Source organism: Vombatus ursinus, unplaced genomic scaffold (genome assembly GCF_900497805.2).
Source record: "Vombatus ursinus unplaced genomic scaffold, bare-nosed wombat genome assembly UNPS02014863.1, whole genome shotgun sequence".
Taxonomy (NCBI): domain Eukaryota; kingdom Metazoa; phylum Chordata; class Mammalia; order Diprotodontia; family Vombatidae; genus Vombatus; species Vombatus ursinus.
Genome location: NW_020954641.1, coordinates 20,416,113 through 20,437,554, shown reverse-complemented (window position 1 = coordinate 20,437,554; position 21,442 = coordinate 20,416,113). Strand labels below are relative to the sequence as shown.

Genomic DNA, 21,442 nt, shown 5'->3' with positions numbered 1-21,442 from the left:
ATTTTATTGCACCCATAACATGGCAATATTGAGGATTATTATGGCTTTTATGGTAATGGCAGGTAGCAGCCCTGCTTACATACTCAGACTTTGGCTTTTCCCTAGAATCATCCTGTCAGAATTCAGCCTATTTGTTTCTTTCATTTGTGTATTTGAGGTATTGAAATACTCTTTCCATTACATATTTAATTGATAGCAGAAGCAGGAAAAATTATTTAGGTGATGAATAAGAAGAAATCATTTTGGGGGAAAAGAAACCTTGGGGTTACCTTGAGTATTCTCTCTATTATGAACCCATGCGTAGGAACCTGACCATTTCTTCCACAGAGTTGTCACCAGAGTGAGACTCAACAAATACAAGAATGAGATTGGCAAAGAAATGTCTCAAACTCTGGCCTGTCTGTAGCCATATACTCAGAAGGCAGATATGATAGCATGCCACCTTCTGCTAATAGAGACAATCTGGTGTCTCAAATTCAGAATAAGATGTCTATGTGATAAAGCACCATTTCCAGCTAATGTCAGAAATCAGCCATGAATAAAAGGACAAATAGGAGCTAACTCATGCAATCTACTGGTGAACCCTGGCCATAGAACCTTTCACTTCAAATTCTGACTGTACTCTTAAACACAATGCCGCTTCATAAAAAAAAAAAAAAAAAGTAGCACTCCCTTAGGAAAAAAAAAAAGAGGAAGAACCAAACTTCTGAAGTCATTCAATCAACAAAGCTCTGTAAAATCAATTTGTTTCCTGTAAGATGGCCCAAATATCAGCCCTTCCATTTCCAAATGATGTTTCAAATACAATGACTTCATTTAGAGATACAGTCAGTGCAACACAATGTGGTTTACTTAATAAAGAGAGACCTTTACAACTGAGCATGCCAAGGAAATTCTGCTGTTATCTTTTTTCTAGTCTCCATTTTTTCTTAAGTTAACAGATTTCTCCATGCAAAAAGAGTATTCTTTTTTAAAAACAATCAAAAACTACATCTAATTCTTTTACTACTTCTGCGGAAAATATGAAAGTGAACTTCATTACATGTAAGAGGAAATCAATTTACTGAATCCCCCAATACTTATTTACTAATATAAAGCTTTAATTTTTCAAAAGAAGCAGTGATCAGATTTCAGAGGCAACAAAGACATGAGAGGACCCTTCACCTTTCTAAAGCAATGAACTTCATTTAAGAGCATCCCATTCAATTCAGGAAACATATTGTGGTAAATTCCACAGAAGTAATAAGCATTGGTTGGGGGGGGGATCCACCCTGTTTGTCAACTGAACGCCATGATACAAGCAAGGTTCACGCCAAATTCTTTGTCAAACATCTCAGGTACTATTGATTCCCATAATCTTACTCATTCTTTTCTGTCTTCTGAATAGTTTGCACATCAAAGTATCAATAGATACAATGCACCTAAACTTATGAAGTTGGATACAAATCCTGCCCAGTTCATCATTGGTCACTACCCTTTGTTCATATGTACCCTGATGGTGCATAGAGCTGATAAGAGACATGCTTGGCTGCTTATATATTTTTTAAAAAATCTTTTATATCTTTAAAAATCTTTCTCTAGTTTTTCTGCTATTCTCTGAAGACTAACCCACTCCTTTTACATAAAAGGCAGGGTACAAACAAATGCTGTAGGGAACTGTGAAATAGTTTTCCTATGAAATGCCCAACCTCTCCAGCTCCCCCCATCACACTTAAAACAATAGCAACTACCACCACCAGTCTCCTTTTTCTTAGCACAGGGTTTTCTAACTGTAGTACTTTGCCAACATTTAATGGAGCTAGAGAAGGCAACCTTAGTTTCCCTGACTTCTTATTACTTGCAAGGGTGGCACTGCATGTCAAATGCCAATTTTTTATTAGTGAACTAACCAAAACCTTTGCAAGGTGGTGGGAAATAGTGACTTGTCATCATTATCATCATCATCATCACCATCATCATCATCATTACCACTCTAACATCACTTTATGATCTTTAGTACTATTTTCAACTTGTGTTGAGAGTATTCTCTGCGAACTGTGAATGATCTCTAAGCATAATATCAATTTGACATATTTCTTTCCTTTAGAAATCAAGCTGTGGAACAGTTAGACATGCCCATTACACAAGGAAATGATTCACATTGCTATTACACCTCATTAAGACTATTTCCTCAATACTTTCCCACTTGTATAGGTTGAGTGAATCCTAAGCATATAAAATGGAAACGGCATGTCAGAACCGAATTTGGCCATCACGCACCAAATACACTTCTATTTTAACTGGGAAAAAAAATACATAGATTGTAGCATAAAGAAGTGTTTAGCAGAAGCAATCCAAATGGTATGAAATGAACCATAGAATAGGCCAGCAACTAAGGTGTTTTAAAATAATTTTTTTTCCTGAAAAGATTTTTTCCAAGTCCCACTTTTGGCTGTACAACCAGTTTGAAGAGAAATCCAGTCTTTTGTTCCCATGAGATGCTACTTTTTAGTTCACATAATAAAGCCAATAGACAATATTGAAGAAGGAAAAAACAACAGGAAAGAATATACGTGACCATCGATCTATGGCATTTACATCAGTCAAGTCGGGGATGGTGATTTTCAGCTGGGAGGCACGCCTCCGTAGTCGGCTCTTCTTTTGTGCCACGTGTCGCTCCAGGGCATTGCGGCCAAAGCTGTGTCTGGGCAAACCAGCTTTCCGGTATTGGATACTTGAAGCGTCATAGGCCAACATGGTGCTTCTTGGGTCTCCCAGTCCCATTACTGCCTCAGAGGTGGCCATTTCATTTTTTATTTCGAGGGTGCTCAATAAGATGTTTTCATGGGGGTCCATCTGAAAAAAAAAAGCACCAGCAAAATAAATTAGGAAATAAATATCTATATATTGAGTACCTTCTATGGGTGAGATGTTGAGCTAAGAGCTGAAAGGTTACAGAGAAGTAGGAGTCACATTCTAAAGAAGCTTATAATTTAAGTGGGATGCCAAATACTTGAAAAATTGAATTAAATGAAACATGATGAGGTGACAGATGACAGATGATTTATTAATTGACATATTACAGAGAAATTCACAAGTACTAACAACTAAGGAATTATTTTGTTCATTTGTATAGCCAAGACAAGATGGGCAGAGGACAAAGTGCTGTCTTAACTTAAGCCATAGGAATGGAGGTCAAAGAGTTAAATGACTTGCAAGAATCAATATGAGAATGCATAACAAGGTTCTTGAAATTGAGGGCTCTTAGTGACATAACAGGCAGGTTTCGTTTAATGGAAAGAATGCTGCTCTTTGACTGATTTACTCTAGGGCATTGGTCTCTTTGTCTATTCTCCTATAATGAAATATTTTCCAGTAGGAAAGAAAACATTTGTGTACTTTGACCAATAATTCCATTTTAGGAACTTTCAGTGAAGATTATGGCAGGGAAAATATCCATCATATATCCCAATAATAAAGTTGGGGAGATTCATAATATATTGAATTCTACCTAAGTTACTCTAACTATATAATAATGAAAAAATGCCCCTGATGATGGAGTACATCTCTATAGATGTATGGACAGCTGGCAAAGCAAGTGATAGGCTCATGGATGGTTTAATAGCCCAGGCTACTTGGATTGGTATAGCAAGACCATATATTGCTGCTTACATAGACCAATGATAATATCTTAAGTTCAGGTTGATAAGTGGATTGATAACATAGCACCATAAAGGTAAAGTTAAGAATTGTTTTGAAAATAGCCACTATGAGTTAACATTAATTCAGGATTCTAGACTAAGAAATTCTACATGGAAGACCAGCCAGACATCCTCCCAGTTGATTCATGAAAGGTGGTTTCATATTGTGTGGGCTCTTTATCCACCAATGAAAGCTCCTCGGGAGTTTCAGGTCCAAACTCATCACTGTGTACTCTCTTTTCTGAGCATCTTGCTATTTAAGATCATAGATCCAGAGATGGAAGAGACCTCAGAGGCCATCTAGTTCAACCCCTTGGTTTCACATATAAGGAAACTGGGGCCCTAGAAGGTAAAGTAACTTGCCCAAGGTCATACAGGCTATAAGTGGCAAAAGCAAGATCTGATCAAGGTCCTCTGACACCAAGAGCAATGCTCTTCCCAATGTACCATGATGATTGCCTGGCTGGTTAGGTTGGTAATTAAGTGACGGACTCCCAGTGAATCACCAGGATCATCATTTGAACCTTCCCAGTCTGGAAGTCTTACTCAAGCTTATGTTCCACTGCATCATCTTCATATGAACATTAAATCTCATAATGAGGTACCTAATGTGGACTTTGGTGGAGACTAATATCTGGTAAAACTAATAAAGTAATAGAGCTCATTGCTACCTTGTTCTGTAAAGACTTTTTAAAAATGAAGAAAATCTTTTCTAAATATAAAAATCAAATGATTATATAGAGTAATTAAGAGCAAACAGAGAAATGGAAGCCCTTCAAAGAAAATACAGTTATTAGTATGGATATAGTTTTGCTCACTCTAGCTGAATGTTTCTTGCATGCCTTGGTGACCATTGGGATGGCATTTTTATTACACAATTAACATGTCACCAGAAAATTTCTCCTAATGTCTTTGCCAATAAAGCCAGTACTGCTGTAAGTTTATAACAAATGTACTTGCATTAAAAAAAATATAAAGCAGCAACAATAATAATAGCAGCCAAGAGATCTGGGGTTTGGTCTTGGTTCTATTGCTGATCTATATAAGGGCAATGATCTGGGGAAAGTCACTTGCCTTTTCAAGGCTTAGTTTTCTGAGCTGCAAAATGGAGGTGTTGGAGCAGTAATTTCCAAAGTCATTTTATCATTAGCATTCCTAGAGTCTGTAAATGCAGAACTTAATAGATGTTGTGGTATAGTGGGAAAACCTCTGGACTGGGAGTGAGAATGCCAAGTGCAAATGAAACATCTGCTAGCAGTATGAACAATCTGAGCCTCACTTTCCACATCTGAAAAATGGAGAAGAAAATACTACTCAACATTACCTACCTCATTGGGTTGTTCATTTTGAAAACCTTAAAGCACTATAAGAATAAGCACTGTCATAATTATAAAACCAACCCATTTTGTATGAATATCATGGTAAACTACGCTAAAAAAAAAAAGCATGTTGCTCTGGCAGAGGAGTTGAAATGGATGTAGAGAATGGCATTCCTTAGAAACAAACTGGCCATCTCAGTGATGCCAGCTGCATCAAATAAAGGACTAGCATCAGTTTACAAGCTGATGTCATATAAATGAAAGATCCTTATTCCAACAATATACTATGTTTATTAATGCTACTGATGCTAACTTCACACACATTATTTCATTTGAGCCTCACAATGACCCTGTCAAATAGGTGATATAGGTATTACTAACCCCACATTACAAATGAGGAACCCAAGCCTCAGAGAGGTAAAATGACTGACCTATGGTTATATAGTTAGTGTCAGAGGCAGGATTTGAACCCAGGTCTTTTGGACTCCAAGTCAAGTCAGTCAATAAAGCATTTATTAAGGATCTTCAACACCTTCATTGTGCAGCTGAGGAAAATGAGGCCTTGAGAAGGAAAATTATTTCCCCAGGTCACTTCCCCTATGTAGATCAGTACTAGAATGAGTACTAGAACCCAGATTTCCTGGCTACTTTGTTATTATTACTGTTGTTTCATATTTTTAATGCAAGCACAATTGGTATAAACTAATAGCAGTACTGGCATATATGTGCCAGGCACTATGATAAACACTGAAGATACAAAGAAAATGATTTTAAGGAGCTGGCCATATAATGGACAAGGCAACATGCAAACAATTATGTATAAACAAGCTATATACAAGATAAAGTAAAAACCATTAAAAGAAGAAAGGCACTAGATCTATGGGGTATCAGGAAAGGCTACCCATAGAAGGAAGCCAGGGAACCAGGGAAGCCAGGATGCAGAAATGAGGAAGAAAAGCATTCCAAACATGGTGGACAGCCAATGAAAATATCCAGAATTGGGTATTTTGTTTTAAGAACAGCAAGGAAGACAATGTCATTGAATCTCAGTGTCCATGGGGTGGTAGGGTAGACGGAGGCAGGGGATGTAAGGTATAAGAAGACAGGAAAAGTGGTGACAGGGCAGATTATGCAGGGTTTTGAATGTCAGAGAATTATGTACTTGATCCTGGAGGTAACAGGGAACCACTGGAGGGGTGTGTGTGTGTGTGTGTGTGTGTGTGTGTGTGTGTGTGTGAGTGTGTAGGGGGTGATATGGTCATATCTGCATTTTAAGAAGATCTTTTTGACAGCTGAGTGAAGGGTAGATTGGAGGTGGGTGGGTGGGGGCACTCTATCACTACACACAGACACTATTCAGTAAATGTACTCAGTAAAACCTGTTGGTATGACAACTCTGGATAACATCTGAACTGAGAAAAAAATCATTATTTTTACATAGAGACTCAATATTGTATATATATGATACTGAATCATGAAGTATATACTAGAGAGATGGGCACATAGGACTACTCCATTTCTAGATTGAAATACACAGAGAAGCTAGTTACATCATTCAGACTATTAGCTATGTACAGTTCCTTCTTCCCCAGCTAATTTCTCCTTACAAGCTCTATCTTTTCTCCATATAACACTATGTATAGACTCTAAGGACATTTTTCTTTCTTTTTTTCCTGTATGTAATTTTTTAAAAGAATGTTTTTATTTTATTTTTTCAATTAAAATTAAAAATGACTTTTAACATTTTTTAAAATAATTTTTGAGTTCCAAATTCCCTCCTTGCCTGCACTCCCCCCTCCTTGAGAAGGCAAACACTTTGATATACATTATATGTGTACAGTAGTGCAAAACAATTTCATTTTAGCCATGTTACAAAAGAGAATACAGATAAAAAATAAATAAATACAAGAAAAATCAAGAAAGTAAAAAAAAAAAGTATGCTTTGATCTGCATTCAGATTCCCTTAGTTCTTTCTCTGGATGTGGATAGCATTTTTCATCATAAGTCCTTTGGAATTGTTTTTTTTTTATCATTGTATTGCTGAGAATAGCTAAGCCATTCAAAATTGATCATCCTACAATATTGCTGTCACTGTGTATGATGTTCTCCTGGTTCTGCTTACTTCACTTTGCATCAGTTCATATAAGTCTTCCAGGTTTTTTAAACAATCCTGCTCATCATTTCTTATAGCATAATAATATTCCATCACAAAAATATACCACAACTTGTTCAGTCATTCCCTAATTAATGAGGAACCCCTTCAATTTCTGGGGCCATTTTCAGTGGTTGAACACTTTATAAGAAAGAATGAGGATGTTCTTTAAATTTTTGTTTTTCTGTGGTGTCCTAAAGGAAAACAAACACAAAATAACCGAATAGCTTTGAAAGATTTAAGAATACTGATCAAAATGACCAACCATAATTCCAGAGGACTGATGATGAAGAATGCCTTTCACCTCCTGACAGAGAAGCGATGAATTCAAGATGCAGAATGAAAGACATTTTTGAACCTGGTCAAATGTTGGAATTTGTTTTGTTTCAGTATGCATATTTGTTATAAAGGTTTTGTTTTTATTTTCAGTGCAGGGAGGCAGGTGGGAGAGAAAGGAGATAAATGTTTTTAATTGAAAAAAATTTTAAAAGAGATAAAAGCCTGTACTACAAAGGTGGCAGATCTAGTTTTATTTCTCTTTGGTCACTTATTGGATGTGTGATAATAGGCAAATTATTTAATCTAAGGTTCACATGTAAATGGGCTTTAGAAGATCATCTCCTAAGGATCCTTAAAGGTCCACGACTTATTTATAATCCCTTGTTATTTATTTGATGTGCTTTTAGAACAGCATGTACATGTGCCTGTGGTAAGGCAATGGAATGATCCCCTTGAAGGCATGATGCACTGTATTTTCATATGACAAATGAAAACCTGGGAATGAGTATAGACATAGATATGAACCAAGAAGCCCTTTTTATTTCTTGAGGTCTTTAGATGGAGAAGGCTCTCCAAGATGTGCAGCAATGGCCCTTCCAGCAGTGGGGAAGAAATTAGACATTCAACCATTCCATGGAGAAATATATTGGCATTGGAATGAGGGAAGAGAAGGAAGTTTAGGCTTAATTTTACACCAAAAGTGTATTTCAAGTTGCATAAAATATAGGTAGCCTCAAGTTGAACCAACCAAGTTCAACCAACAAGTTGAAATCTTGTTGAAGGTTCACAGCTCTGTCACATAGGCTATGTCGGTAAGATGTACTTTGAGCCTTATCTCAGTTTACTGGGGATTTAGGTAGAGCAACCGTCCCATGGATTAGTTCTGTCCAAATCTGCCTTTTTCAGAATTATTGACATTGCTTATATGGATGCTTTCCAACGCATCCAATATTTTGCATTGAATTTCACTTAGGAACTGGAAACACAAGCAACCACTTGCTTGGCCATTTTACAGTTGTTTTGTGTTTGGTCAGCAAGCTAAATGACTGACTAAAAGAGCAAATTGTGTTTGAATGGATCAGATTGACAAAGTGTCTATATGAAATTGGTCGTATTGTCTGTAAAGATGCTCAAGAGCCCATATCCTAAATAGTTTCTCTGAATGAGGATTTTCATTCTAGGGATACCGCTTTCCAGTTTATGATGCCCACTACATTCACCAGATGAATTGTATAAATGACTAAATTGTCTATCAAGCAGAAAGACAAGTGAATAAATCATTCACATGAATAAAACCACATGACAAGTGCCTCAGATTTTAGGTGTTCTAATGAACACCTGTTCTCCAAGGTTCAGATTTTGCCTAAGGAAAACCAAAGCCTGAACCTCCCTGACATATAACCTGGTCTCTGAGTTGTGGTCCAGTATCCTAAGTTTCTAGGGTTAGCAAAACACATGCAAATAAAATAATTCTTTTCTAAAACTTCCCCTCCCCTCCCATAGTATTCCTGGGTTTAATCGTTCTTTGAGTGGTTTCCTGTGTTTATCAATTAAAAAATAGTTTCTGAAAAATCTGAGAAAAGAAGCTGGCTTCCTTTCTAAAGATCTCTAATATCCTTACTATTACTTCATATAGTACTATGTGAACTGGCACAGTGTTTACAACAGTCAGTCAGTTGTCTCATATGAACTGGAAGTATTTTTCTCTACGGCTCTTGAAATAAAAGTATTTTTCCCAGATCCTGGCCACTGAGATTGCTGCTATATTAGTAGCATACATGGACTGTTTAAACCTTCCAGGATTTTCTCCTTACCATTCTCTCCCTTTTTCTGATGAGAAAAAAACAAGTTTGGTGGAAAATAACAACAACAATGAAAATAATAACAACAATAGCTAACATTTATATAGCACTTTACAGTGTGCAAAAGTGAATTACATGTTATCTCATTTCATCCTTTGAGAAATATCCTACTTCGCTTAAAAAACTGAATGCTCATACCTATAGAAACTGTAATTATTAGTATAACAAAGAATGGTCCCTACTTATACACATTACTTGAGATGCAAGATGTTCATCTCCAAATTTGCCTCTTACTGTGCTGAACTTTAGTTTCACAAAAGTCTTCAGTAAAGAAATCCTTGACTTTGTACTCTCTCACTTTGATATGCAGACTGTTTCATTTGGTGACATCCCATTGAATGTCCATTTATTTCTAGGCCTTTTCTTGAACTCCTGTTCAAGATTGCCACTCTTCCTATGAGACTGAGTGACAAAGGAATGTTTAAAAGCCTTGGAAGTATTTCAAGTGCTATATTACCACCTCAAGCCTTCCAGAAAGGTTGACAGTATGAACTTCTGAACTTGTTCAGGAAACTTAACTTTACAGTTTCAAATTAGTGTGAGTGATGAGTGGGTGAATGATTCTGCTTCATATCTGACTGATTCACCAATCTCCACCATGAAATGCCATTATGACCTAAGTGGCACTTGAAAGACAATGATAATGAACTATCAGTCCTTTGGGAATATCCAAAGTGCTCATTCCAAAGGAAAAAAAGAAAACATGCTGCAACTGCCTAACTAGAACTTAAGACGACAGGAGGTGAACAAAAGTTCACACAACTGAAGATGAAATGGGGAATCAAGGTGAGTCAACCAATGTCTGTAACTTTTCCAAATCTTTCAGTCTAAAGCATCAAAAAAATAAAGAAGTAGTGAAATGGGCTTGGGGTTCAGATACTAAGAGCTAACATTTATACAGCACCTGCTATGTGCCAGGTACTTTACAATTATCTCATTTGATCCTTACAATAACCCTGGGAAGTAGGTACTATTATAATCCTCATTTTACAGATGAGGAAACTGAGGCAAACAGAGATTAAGAGACTTGCTCAGGGTTACCCAAGTAGTAAGTATCTAAGGTCAGATTTGAACTCAGGGCTTCCTGACTTCAGGCCCAGTGTTCTATCCACTGTGATATCTAACTGCCTCTAAGGATTTAGTTTGAAGATGATGATCAAACTTTATAGATTTTTGTGTGCCTGGAAGTAGGAGAATAGTCTCATTTGACTAAGGCCAGTTGCCAAATATGCTGAACTTATTTATTTCCTGCTTTATGTAATATAATTTAGAAAGTTTGTTACTTATGGGATATATTAATAAATCAGCCAATCAACAAGCATTTATTAAACACTTTATGGCAGACTCAGTGCTAAATGTTGGGGATACATACAAAAGCAAAAACAATCCTTATGCTCAAGGAGCTCACATTCTAATGACATAACAACACATAATTAGCTTGATATATATATAAGCATACACACATTTGTATGAATATGTGTATTTATGTATATGTTTGTATATGTTTATTTATATGTATGAAGTAGATGAAAGGTATTCTCAGATGGGAAGGCACTAGAAGCTGAAGGACAGTCAAAGTCCTTCTGAGAAACGCAAAATGTGAGCTCAGACTTGAAGGACAGTCAGCAAAACTAAAAGAGGAGGTGAGGAAGGAGAACATTCCAGGGATAGGAATAGATGATTCAAAGACACAAGGACAGTTTGTGGAATAGCAAGTAGTCCTCCAACATAGCTGGACCGTAGATCACACATAGGGGAGTAATATGAAGAATGAAAAGGTAGAAAAGGGTCAGATTGTAAAGAACTTTAAATGCCAAACAGAGGACTTTATATATTTGATCCTGGAAATAATAGGGAGCTACTGAAGAGGGGGGTAACATGGGCAGACCTACACTTTAGGAAATTCACTTTGGCAGCCGAATGGAGGAGAGACTAGAATGGGAAGAGACTTGAAAAGCAGGGAGACCAATTAGAAGGCCATTTCAATAATATGGGTGAAAGTTAATGAGGTCCTTAATTAGGACTCCCATGAAAAGCACCCACATGTACAAAAATATTTACAGCAGCTCTTTCTGTGGTGGCCAAGAGTTGGAAATTGAGATGGTGCCCATCATTTGGGGAATGGCTGAACAAGTTGTAGTATATGAATGTAATGGAATACTATTGTGCTATAAGAAATGAAGAGCAGGCAGACTTCAGAAAAACCTGGAAAGACTTATATGAACTGATGCTGAGTGAAATGAGCAGGACCAGGAGAACACTGCACATAGTGACAGCCACATTGTGCCATGACTGATAGACCTAGCTCTTCTCAGCAATGCAAGGATCTAAGATGCACGATGGAAAATGCTATCCACATCCAGAGAAAGAACTATGGAGTCTCAATCCAGATGGAAGTATGCTATTTGCTCTCCTTTTATTTTGTTGTATTGTTTTATTTCTTCTTTCTCATGGTTCCTCCCATTAGTTCTAATTCTTCCATACATCATAACTATTGTGAAAATATGCTTAATATCAATGTATAAGTAGAGCTTATATCAGATTGCACACCATCTTGGGGAATGCAGAGGAGAGGAGGGAGAATTTAAAAGTAAAAATCTTATGGAAGTGAATGTTGAAAATTAAAAATAAATAAATTATTTAAAAAAATTAAGACTCCCATGAATGGAAAGGAAAAGAGGTACATGAAAAATGCTGTGAAGGAAGAAACAAAATTTGGCAACAGATTGCATATGTGGAGTAAATGAGAGTGAGGGTCCCAGTATGACATCTATGTCATCATCTTAGAGAATTGTAAAGATAACAAGGCCTGACAGAAATAGAGAAGCTCACAATGCATCTGGGAACCATTTGTGTAGAGATGATAACTGAACACACTGGGACTAATGAGATCATCAAGTAAGAAAATATAAAGGGAAAGGAAAAGAGTACCCTGGACAGGGCTTTGGGAGCCAGTGAATAAAATTCCAATTTTTTTTGGCCCTTAAGTAATTATATGAAGACAATCTAAGATTAATCACAGAATCACAGAATCTTAGAGTTGTATGTGACCTCAAAGACAATTCAAGTCCAACTTAAACCAGATTTTTAAAAAATCCCCTCTAATAACAACCCTGGCAAGTTGTCATCTAGACTTTGATTAGACATCTCTAGTAAGTAGGAATCTACTACCTACCAAGAAAATATTTCACCTTTAGATAGCACTCGTTTCCTCCTATCACTGTCTAATCGATTCTCAGCAATTTCTATCTATTATTATATGGTTCTGCCTCTAGGGAGGAGAAGAAGAAAAAAAAGACCAAGATGGCTTTCAGATAAGTAAGGATTCATGTGGGGCTTTGCAGTGAGAAAATATCTAATATATGTGAGTGGACTAGTTGGCTGATACCATTTTCTTAAAAAAAACCTATCTCTAGTTCATCTAATATATGTGTTGATAGTTTCCAACATTTCCTTTTCAAAAAATACAATTTAACTCAAGGAGAAGGAACCTCAAGAAGAGGATGAATGCTTTAGAGGAAATGACACTGGATGTAAGTTCTAATAAAAGTTCTGGCACTCACAATCTAAAGACCTTAGGCAATTATATTATTATTATTATTATTAGTAGTAGTAGTAGTAGTAACTAGGGTTTGGATAGTGTTTCAAAGTTTTCAAAGTGCTTTTTATAACAGCCTTGTTAATTAGATGCTATTATTATTTTTTTTTCCTTTTCACAGATAAGGTAAGTGAGGCTGAGAGGAATTAAATGACTTGACCAAAGTCATTAAGTGACTTGCCAGGGATCTGAGGCAGAATTGGTCTTCCAGTATCCAATTCCATTGCTCCAATCACTGTGCAACCCAGCTGCAAGTCCTTTAATAATTATCCTATACATAAATTTACAGTTTATAAGGCAGTTTTCTCATGACAAATCTTTGAGTTATGTTTGCATATTATGTTCATTTCACAGAGAAGAAAATTGAGATCCGGAGAGGTGAAGTACTTGGTCCACAGTTACATAGTTATTAGTAGGCATCAGAGTGGGAATCAAAACACAAGTCTTTTCACTTCAAGCCTAATGTTCTTCTTTTTTTTTTTTCTTGTTTAAAGTTCCAATGTTATTTCTACATACTGTATTAGGAAACTAATCCTGGTTTCTTCTTCTCTAAAGTCAGAGGGTTAGGATAATCTTTGATATTTTTTGTTTTTCAGGTTGCAAATGGTCTGCATTTTCCTTTAAACTAGTTTGCAATGACTTGTGTAATGCACTGAAGAATGGAGGAATAAAAGAAAGGGAAGATTTATTCCAGAATTTCTCTCAGGCAGGGAATTCTAGAGTCTCTGAGATGCCAAGCAAATAGTTATTGTTTATGATTAAGGTTCCTTCTATTCCATTTGTTCTCATTTCATCCAATTAATTTCTCTTAGAATTTGATTTCTCTCTGTCCATTTGTTCCTTCAAGATCCCTTTATCTTTGAATGCAATCTGTGACAGACTTGATACATGCTTTTTTTTGTGAGTTAAGATTTTTTTTGGAGGAGAGCATTTTATAATTGTTTTTGTTACAAATAAATTAAGTGTCATTCATGAGATGTGTGTACACACATAAATAATGCATTTTTGGAAAGGCTAGCTTTGTCTCCAGGATCCCAACCTTAAATAAATAACCACTACTCACATTTCTATAATAGTAATTTATATTTCAATTACTTTTTCTAAAGGTTTACAAAAGTTTCCTCACAACACTACTATGAAAAAGACAGTGCAAGTATTATTATCCCCATTTTACAGATAGGCTCCAAGAGATGAAGTACCAGGGTCAGGATTTGTAGCCATATCTCACAATTTAGAATCCAGTTCTTTACATAGGCAGCCTTCTGAATAAGGCACAGCCTAATTGATTCAACTTTGATTGAAGATAAAATAAACACACAAAAAACTTTTTATGTTATTTAAAAGTTTTTTTTTAATTTGGGGAATGTTCTATATCATCCAAGAACAAAGGAATAAATGCAGAAAACTAGGATTACCTATGTATTTTCATGGGCACCAGGCTATTCTTTTTTTCCCAGTCAGAAGGGAAATGACTTTAAGTAGTTACTGGTCTCAAAGAAGGCAGCTAGGTGGAGCAGTGGACAAAGTGCCAAGCCCTGAGTCCGTTAGACTCATTCTCTTTGAGTTCACATCTGACCTTAGACTCTTACTTAGCTGTGCAACCCTAAGACAGTCACTTAATCCTGTTGGCCTCAGTTCCTTATCTGTAAAATGAGCTGGAGAAGGAAATGCCGAACCACTCTAGTATCTTTGCCAAGAAAAACCCAAATGGGGTCATGAAGAGTCAGACATGACTGAAACAACTGAATGATAATAACAATAAGGTCTCAAAGATATATGGAATAAAACCAGTTTAAAACAATGAATATACTTGTGTCCAAAACTATATTTTTAACCAATTCCAGAGAAGTAGGTATGTGACGCAACTTTGTCCAATCCCAATAACTCAAAAAAATTTTAATACCTGATTCTGAGGAGTTCTACGTTATCTAAGTCCATTTTTTTTCTGACTTAGTGACTCAAATTGCACACAGGATAGAGATCCTTGAGTTTATATTTTCCTTAGTAGGTTCAGATGTGTTAATGCATTATGGGGATGCCTCACTAGAGTTTTCCAAATAGAGCTTTTCATATTCACTATTTTCTAATCAATTTTTCTGCCCCATATAAGAAATGTGGAATGGTTTTCCAAAGAAAGACTTGGAAAGTAACCATGAAATGATTATAGTAGTACCCCATTCTTCACTCAAACCCATGAATAAAGAGGTAGCTTCTGATCAATTTTTCATTCTTACTCCCTGGGAGCCACAGTGGAAAGGAGGGAATAGAAGTCTGTCATTTGGTAGATAGATGAACCAGGTGAGGCATCAACAATGACTGGTAAATTGTGACTGGCCTATTGGAAACCCATGGTTCAATTCTAAACCTGAGAGGAAGCATGGCATAGTGGAAAGAGAAATGGATTCAGCATCTGATGACCTGGTTTATATTCCCACCACTGGCATTTACTAGTTTTATGACTCTGGTCAAAGCAATTAATGCCACAGCTTCAGTTTCCTCAGCTTTAAAACAGGACTGATATTATCTGCCATACCTACTTTAATGGGTTGTTTTGAGGATCAATGGGCATAGTGAATTTAAAGCATTTTGTGAACCTTGAAACTCTGTTTAAATGGAAACTATCATCTATTTTATGGGTCAATGTGTTGCACTTATGTCTGAAATATAAAAATAAATAGGAAGGCTTCCAATGAGTTAGGGCAATACTCAATGGGGAATATATGAAAATTTATGGCCAAGAATTTCATTAGAATAAGAGTTTCACGAGTAAGTTTGGATGGATTATAATTTGCATGGGAGCAAAGAGTCACAAGATAATGAAATCACAGCTCCAATGAACGGTTATTTTATTCAACAAATTCAATAAACTGCCATCCATCAAACAAAAATCATCTACTATGTGGCAGGTACTAGGCACTAGGTTCTGAGGATACAAATACAGCCATGAAATGGTCCCCGCCACCAAGTTACTTACATTCTCCTGGAAAATACAATATGTATATACATAACAAATATAAGGTAATTTGAGAAGGGGGAGGATATTAACAAGTACGAAGTTCAGAAACGGTTGCACAGATGAATGTAGAAGTAGACATGATTCCTACATTACAGGCCTAAGCAAGATGTGGGGAGATCAAACGTTGAGCTCAAACAGGAGTTCATAATCCAGATTATCATAAGTATTGTTAGGACCTTAAAATACCTCTGCATTTCTCCTGTGCCTAGACTTTGAACCTGAAAAGTGATATATGAACATTAATTTTGCTCAGTGGTCAGAGAGAATGCTGTCATATTTACAGACTATCTCACATGCCTGCTAATGTAGCATCCTTAGAGGCAGAAAGAGTTTGGATTCTGAAAGGATCTTGGCAGGATCAACTCTGGGATGAGAGCCAAGAGCCCCAGGTTTAATTCCTAGCTAAGGTAATGTGACATTGGGAAAGAAGATGCCAAAACTCTTCCCATCTTAGTGTCACTATCTGAAAATCTCTTGTCTCTAGAGGATATATATGAGAGTAGTTAAAGTAATCTCCAGGTCTAATTTTTTTTTACAGTCCTAAATTGGCTCCCCATGTTTTCCCCAACCTAATACCATTTTTTGTCTACCATTGCCTATAGTTCCTCTTGTTCATAGGCTAGGGACACATATGCAGGATCTTCTGTACAAAGAGATTCCTGTGAATATATAATAAATATCCTTTAGGAAGGCAAAAAGGGGATTATTCAGTCTCCTTGAGGTCCACGGAACATGCCTATCCTTCTCACATCTGCTTTAATGGTTTATCTTGGGCTTTGAAAACACAAAAACATACACACACACAAACCACTGGTATCTGGTATCTGTGTGAGCATGAGAGACAATAGGAAAAAGTGATCTACTTTTTGTCATATGCCGTGAACTCACATACACAAATAATTATGCTTTGAAACATGTTGATATGCCATCTTTTAGACATTGATATGCTGTTGAAGGTAAGCAAAATGTCTCAGTAAGTAACTATGGTAGCTAGGTAGCACAGTGCCTGTACATAGTAAATGCTTAATAAATGCTCATTGACTGAGGATTGACAATAGAAAATATAAGTACCAGCCAAATCCCTTCATAGGAGATAACAAAACAATAAAATGTCTGCATTACAAAAGTGATTTTTACATCCCACACAACAGATTGCTTTGATTCAGACTGACTGGGTTTCAAGAAACTTTAGAGATTATTTGGTTCAACCATGACTTTTACATAGAAACTGAAGTGGCTTGCTCCAGGGCACAATAAGGGGGCAAAGGATTCATATTTACATCTCCTGACTCCCAGTACAGGGACAATGGACATGTGTATGAAACAACTGCCCCGTGATAATTCATTGGGAACTATGGGGATTGTGAATAAGTCATAAGATGAGAGAATTTAGAGCTGGAATGTTCCTTAGAGACCATATAGTTCAATCCTTTTCTTATACTGATCAGGGAATTTGGACATATAGATATTCAATGACTTGTCCAAGGTTAATCAAGTAGCTTCAGCCAAGATTCAAACTAAGGATCTCAAACTGAAAATACAGGTATATTTCTGTTTCATGGAGTTAGAGAAGGATGACCAGCAGAATGAAAGGAAGCCAACCAAATCTGAGTTGGAAAGGATGTCACTTTATCTAGTCCATTATGTATTTTCACCTTCTACATATCTCTTATACATATTATGTGACAGGCACAGTGCTAAGAGTAGTTATCCAACCTCTTCTTCAAGGATTGTAGTCAAAGGGAGTGCACTCTATTTTGGACAACACTAACTGTTGGGAATTTTTTTTCTTTTTATCAAGTTGTAATTTCTGTTCATTGTTCCTAGTTCTATCCTTTGGATCCAATTCTAATATCTCTTCCATATAACAGTGTTTCAGATACTTGAAGACAGTTGTCATGTTTTCTTTTCTGGAATAGATAACCCCAGTTCTTGCAAATGTTCCTCAGATGTCAAGCTCCCCACTCCCCCTTACAATCCTGGATTTCCTTCTCTAGATATGCCTCAGTTTGTCAATGCCCTTCCAAAAATAAGACACTCAGAAATGAAGACAAAACCTCACAAATGGTGGGACTAGGGCAGAGTATATTGGGACTATTTTTACCCTTGTGTTTACATTTAACCTCCCAGTAAAAATCTTATATTTATGCAACTTTTTTTTGTTTTAACAAAAATGTGGAGCTTTTTAGCTTATTAGATTTCATATTATTAGATACGATCTATAGTTCTAGCTTGACAAGATTTTTTTGGGTCCTAATTCTGTCATCTAATGTTTTCTGTGTGGTACACATCTGATAATCATGCCATCTATGCCTAGTTAACTAGGTGATCTCTAATTTCCCCCCATTCCCTACCCAGTTCTAACATGCTTTGTTTCTCTAAGTGTGGAGAGCTATTGAATCAATCAATCAACTACTCCATCTAACTGAAAGTGGCAAGATGCTACACCCTGATGCCTTTGTCAGGCGAGAACAATCAATCAATCAGAGTTGTGAACTGATAGTGATGTTGAATAAGGCCTAGACATCAATCAGTCATAGGCATTAGATTAAATATAGAAAATCCTTGATCAATTTAGAAGCTCTTAAAAGCCATTGGAGCTCAATGACTCCACATAGGAAGTATTTTCAGATTAGTTGAGGGATCTTGTCATATCCTGTGGGGCTTATATAAAACTGACTAGCTAGTTTGGAATCAAGTACTCAAGCATTTGGCAAATTAGAATTGAAGCCTTCCAGCTAGGACCCAGAGAAGTAAGCATTTACTGGGTGAAGGTAGAGAAAATAGACCTGTCCCTACCTTAGAAATTGGCCAAAGCCTTTCTCTCTTTCCCTTTGACCAGAGGAGGACCTTGTAAATTTCAGAAGACCAAAGGATTTGGGTTTCTCATTGACGTCTTAACATTAGCAGAATCTCTGGAACACCTGACTCAATGACTGCTTTGGGAGCCAAGGATGAATTTGACATAATGAGGAAAGGAACTTCAGCACTCTATAACAAGCCCTGAAAAGAAGTTATCCCATGTTTCATAAGCATTCCTTCATGAAGGGAAACTTCATGAGTATCCCATGAAAGGGAGAAAAGGACTTCCAGCAACAAGGGCACAGGATCTAGGGTGAGCTCTGAAACTAATTATGTGACTTTAGGCAAATCACTTTCTCTAGGTGCTCTCTAAGCATGAGCCTACAGGCCTTTGCATTCTGAGTGTACTGATAGGAGAACATTTTGCAAATTTTTGAAAGGATGTTGCATACCAATTTTACTATCACACTAGCTTAATAAATGCTCCATTTTAAAAGCTATTTTAATTTGGCTAATTGAAAACCATGGATTATCATAGTGGATGGATAATGGATAATCACAGAGGCAAGCATAGCAGTGGAGGGCTTGTGAGTTATAGTATTAGAACCACTCCCCACCCACAACTCCTTAGGGTTGCCCCTAGAACCCAGAAGGGATGTAAAAGACAAACTGGGGACCCAACTTGATAGTTACTCTAGAGCATGTACTACATTTCTATGACATAAATGAGCTAGGGGTAGGGGGGCGCTTAGAAATCATCTAGTCAAACCTTTTTATTTAGAAGAAGAAACTGAAACCAAGAAATAGTAAGTGATTTACTGAATGTTATGAGGCCAAGATTTGAATCTACATCCTCTCACTCTAAACCTAATGCTTTTCCCAACAGCATCTAGCACAAAAAAGTTTGCAAGAAGCTATGATGACTTCCATGCAATAATGTAGCATCAGAGTAGAACTTCAGATTGCTAAGAACTCTAATAAAACATACAGAACATAACTCAGTTCAAATCTCTTATTTTATAGATGAATAAACTAAGGTTCAGAGAGGCTAAGTAAATTGCCCAAGGTCACCCAGGGATTAATGACAGAATTGGGACTGGAATTCAAGTTTCCTCACTGTATTTGCCACTTTCACCACCATATTATGAGTGAGGTTAATACTACTCACTAAAATAAAAATTGAGAATTATATTCACTTATGTTTTATAACATTACCCACCTTCAACTGAAATCTATCTGTACATAGAGCTTTATCATCATCATCATCATCATCATTTTTTGAAGTTATACATTGAAAGTGACCTCTTTTCAGCCATATTTTAAAAATTCCTCATCACCATAACAATGTAAACATAAACTCATTTAAACTGGTCACATTATAATAGTAACACATTGTATTTAGATTTAGCACTTGTGTTTAAAAAAACCCACATATCTGCTAATCCTCTTTATTCTTAATATCCCTGTTGTGTAGATAATAGTACCTACATTTACAGGTAGGCACAACTGAAGCAAAGAGAACTCAACTGACTTATCCAAGATCACACGGAAATTGATGTAACTAATAAGCTGTTGAACTTGACCTCCTCAGCTCGTCCTCGGTTGCTCTAGACTATATTTCCTTTTAGATCGAACAGTCACATAGTTATTACACCTATACATACAAATACAAACAAGACAAATTGGCATTACTAAGTCTGGTCAAAAGACCAGAATCTGGTCACTACACATAAGGTTAATTTTTCCTTCAGGTCAGTTGACAGAACTATGGCATTCATGTTACTTGCTCTTGCCCTCCTCTCTCCTCTTCCATTTCCCCCACCTTAAGTAAGAAAGTTCTTAGTCTGTCTCCCATCCTCTCTCACCTCATTCCTTACAGAAATGTAAAGAAATATGCAATATCAGAAGTGTCCATGATGGAAAATAGCAGGCTTTAATCATTTCAGTTGAAATTCAATTCAAAGACATAGGTCAGAAGTGAGGCATAACATACCATTTTCAATAGCATCAAGGATCAAGGGAATAAGGCTATCAAAATGGCAAGAATGTTCAGACACCACCTCAAAACCCTAAGGATGAGAATTACAGACAGTAGGTCCACTTTGCATCAAGCCCTATACTTTATATTTGTTTGGGCTTTAAACTTTTATATCTTTCATATTATTTTCTCTTCACATTTGCTCAGCTAGCTGCTAGAACAGATATAATTATCCCACTAGATTGTTGAGTAAACTAAGTCTTAACATAATTTATTATTGATATTATTATTTATCTTGAGGACGTTGAATGACATCCAAAGTATCATAGTTAATAATTTAACTTGACATAAAACCTTTCTGACTCTAAGTCTGGGACTATTTCCACTATACTATATTCTCATTAATGACTACTTTTCAGGTTGGGCAAGGGGCAAACCTTGATTTAAAGTGGCCAATGTTTAACACACATTTTGATATAGTCAAACTGGCCTGTTGTGATTGTTCCTACAAGGCACTTGATGTCCCACCTTTGCCCTCTCCTTCACCTATGCCTACATCCTTATATTTGTCTATCAGAATCCCTAGTTTCTTTTAAGGCTCAACTCAAGCACTTCCTTTTATATGAAGCCTTTTTTGATCACCACAGCTGTTAGTGCCTCCCCCTCAAAAAACCAACAAACGTCTCAATTTATCTATCTATCTATCTATCTATCTATCTATCTATCTATCTATCTATCTATCTATCTATCTATCTA

General features: G+C 36.5%; 1 protein-coding gene across 2 annotated transcripts in view; it reads right to left on the bottom strand.

Moving 5' to 3' along the window:
- Positions 1 to 1,056: 1,056 nt before the first annotated feature.
- GABRB2 (gamma-aminobutyric acid type A receptor beta2 subunit) overlaps positions 1,057 to 21,442 on the bottom strand; it is a 245,171-nt gene continuing 224,785 nt past the window's right edge. For both annotated transcript variants that reach the window (XM_027841694.1, XM_027841695.1), the window contains one exon: positions 1,057 to 2,835. In XM_027841694.1, the coding sequence (XP_027697495.1) occupies positions 2,488 to 2,835 (348 nt within the window). In that variant the 3' untranslated portion in view covers positions 1,057 to 2,487. The remainder of the gene's footprint in view (positions 2,836 to 21,442) is intronic.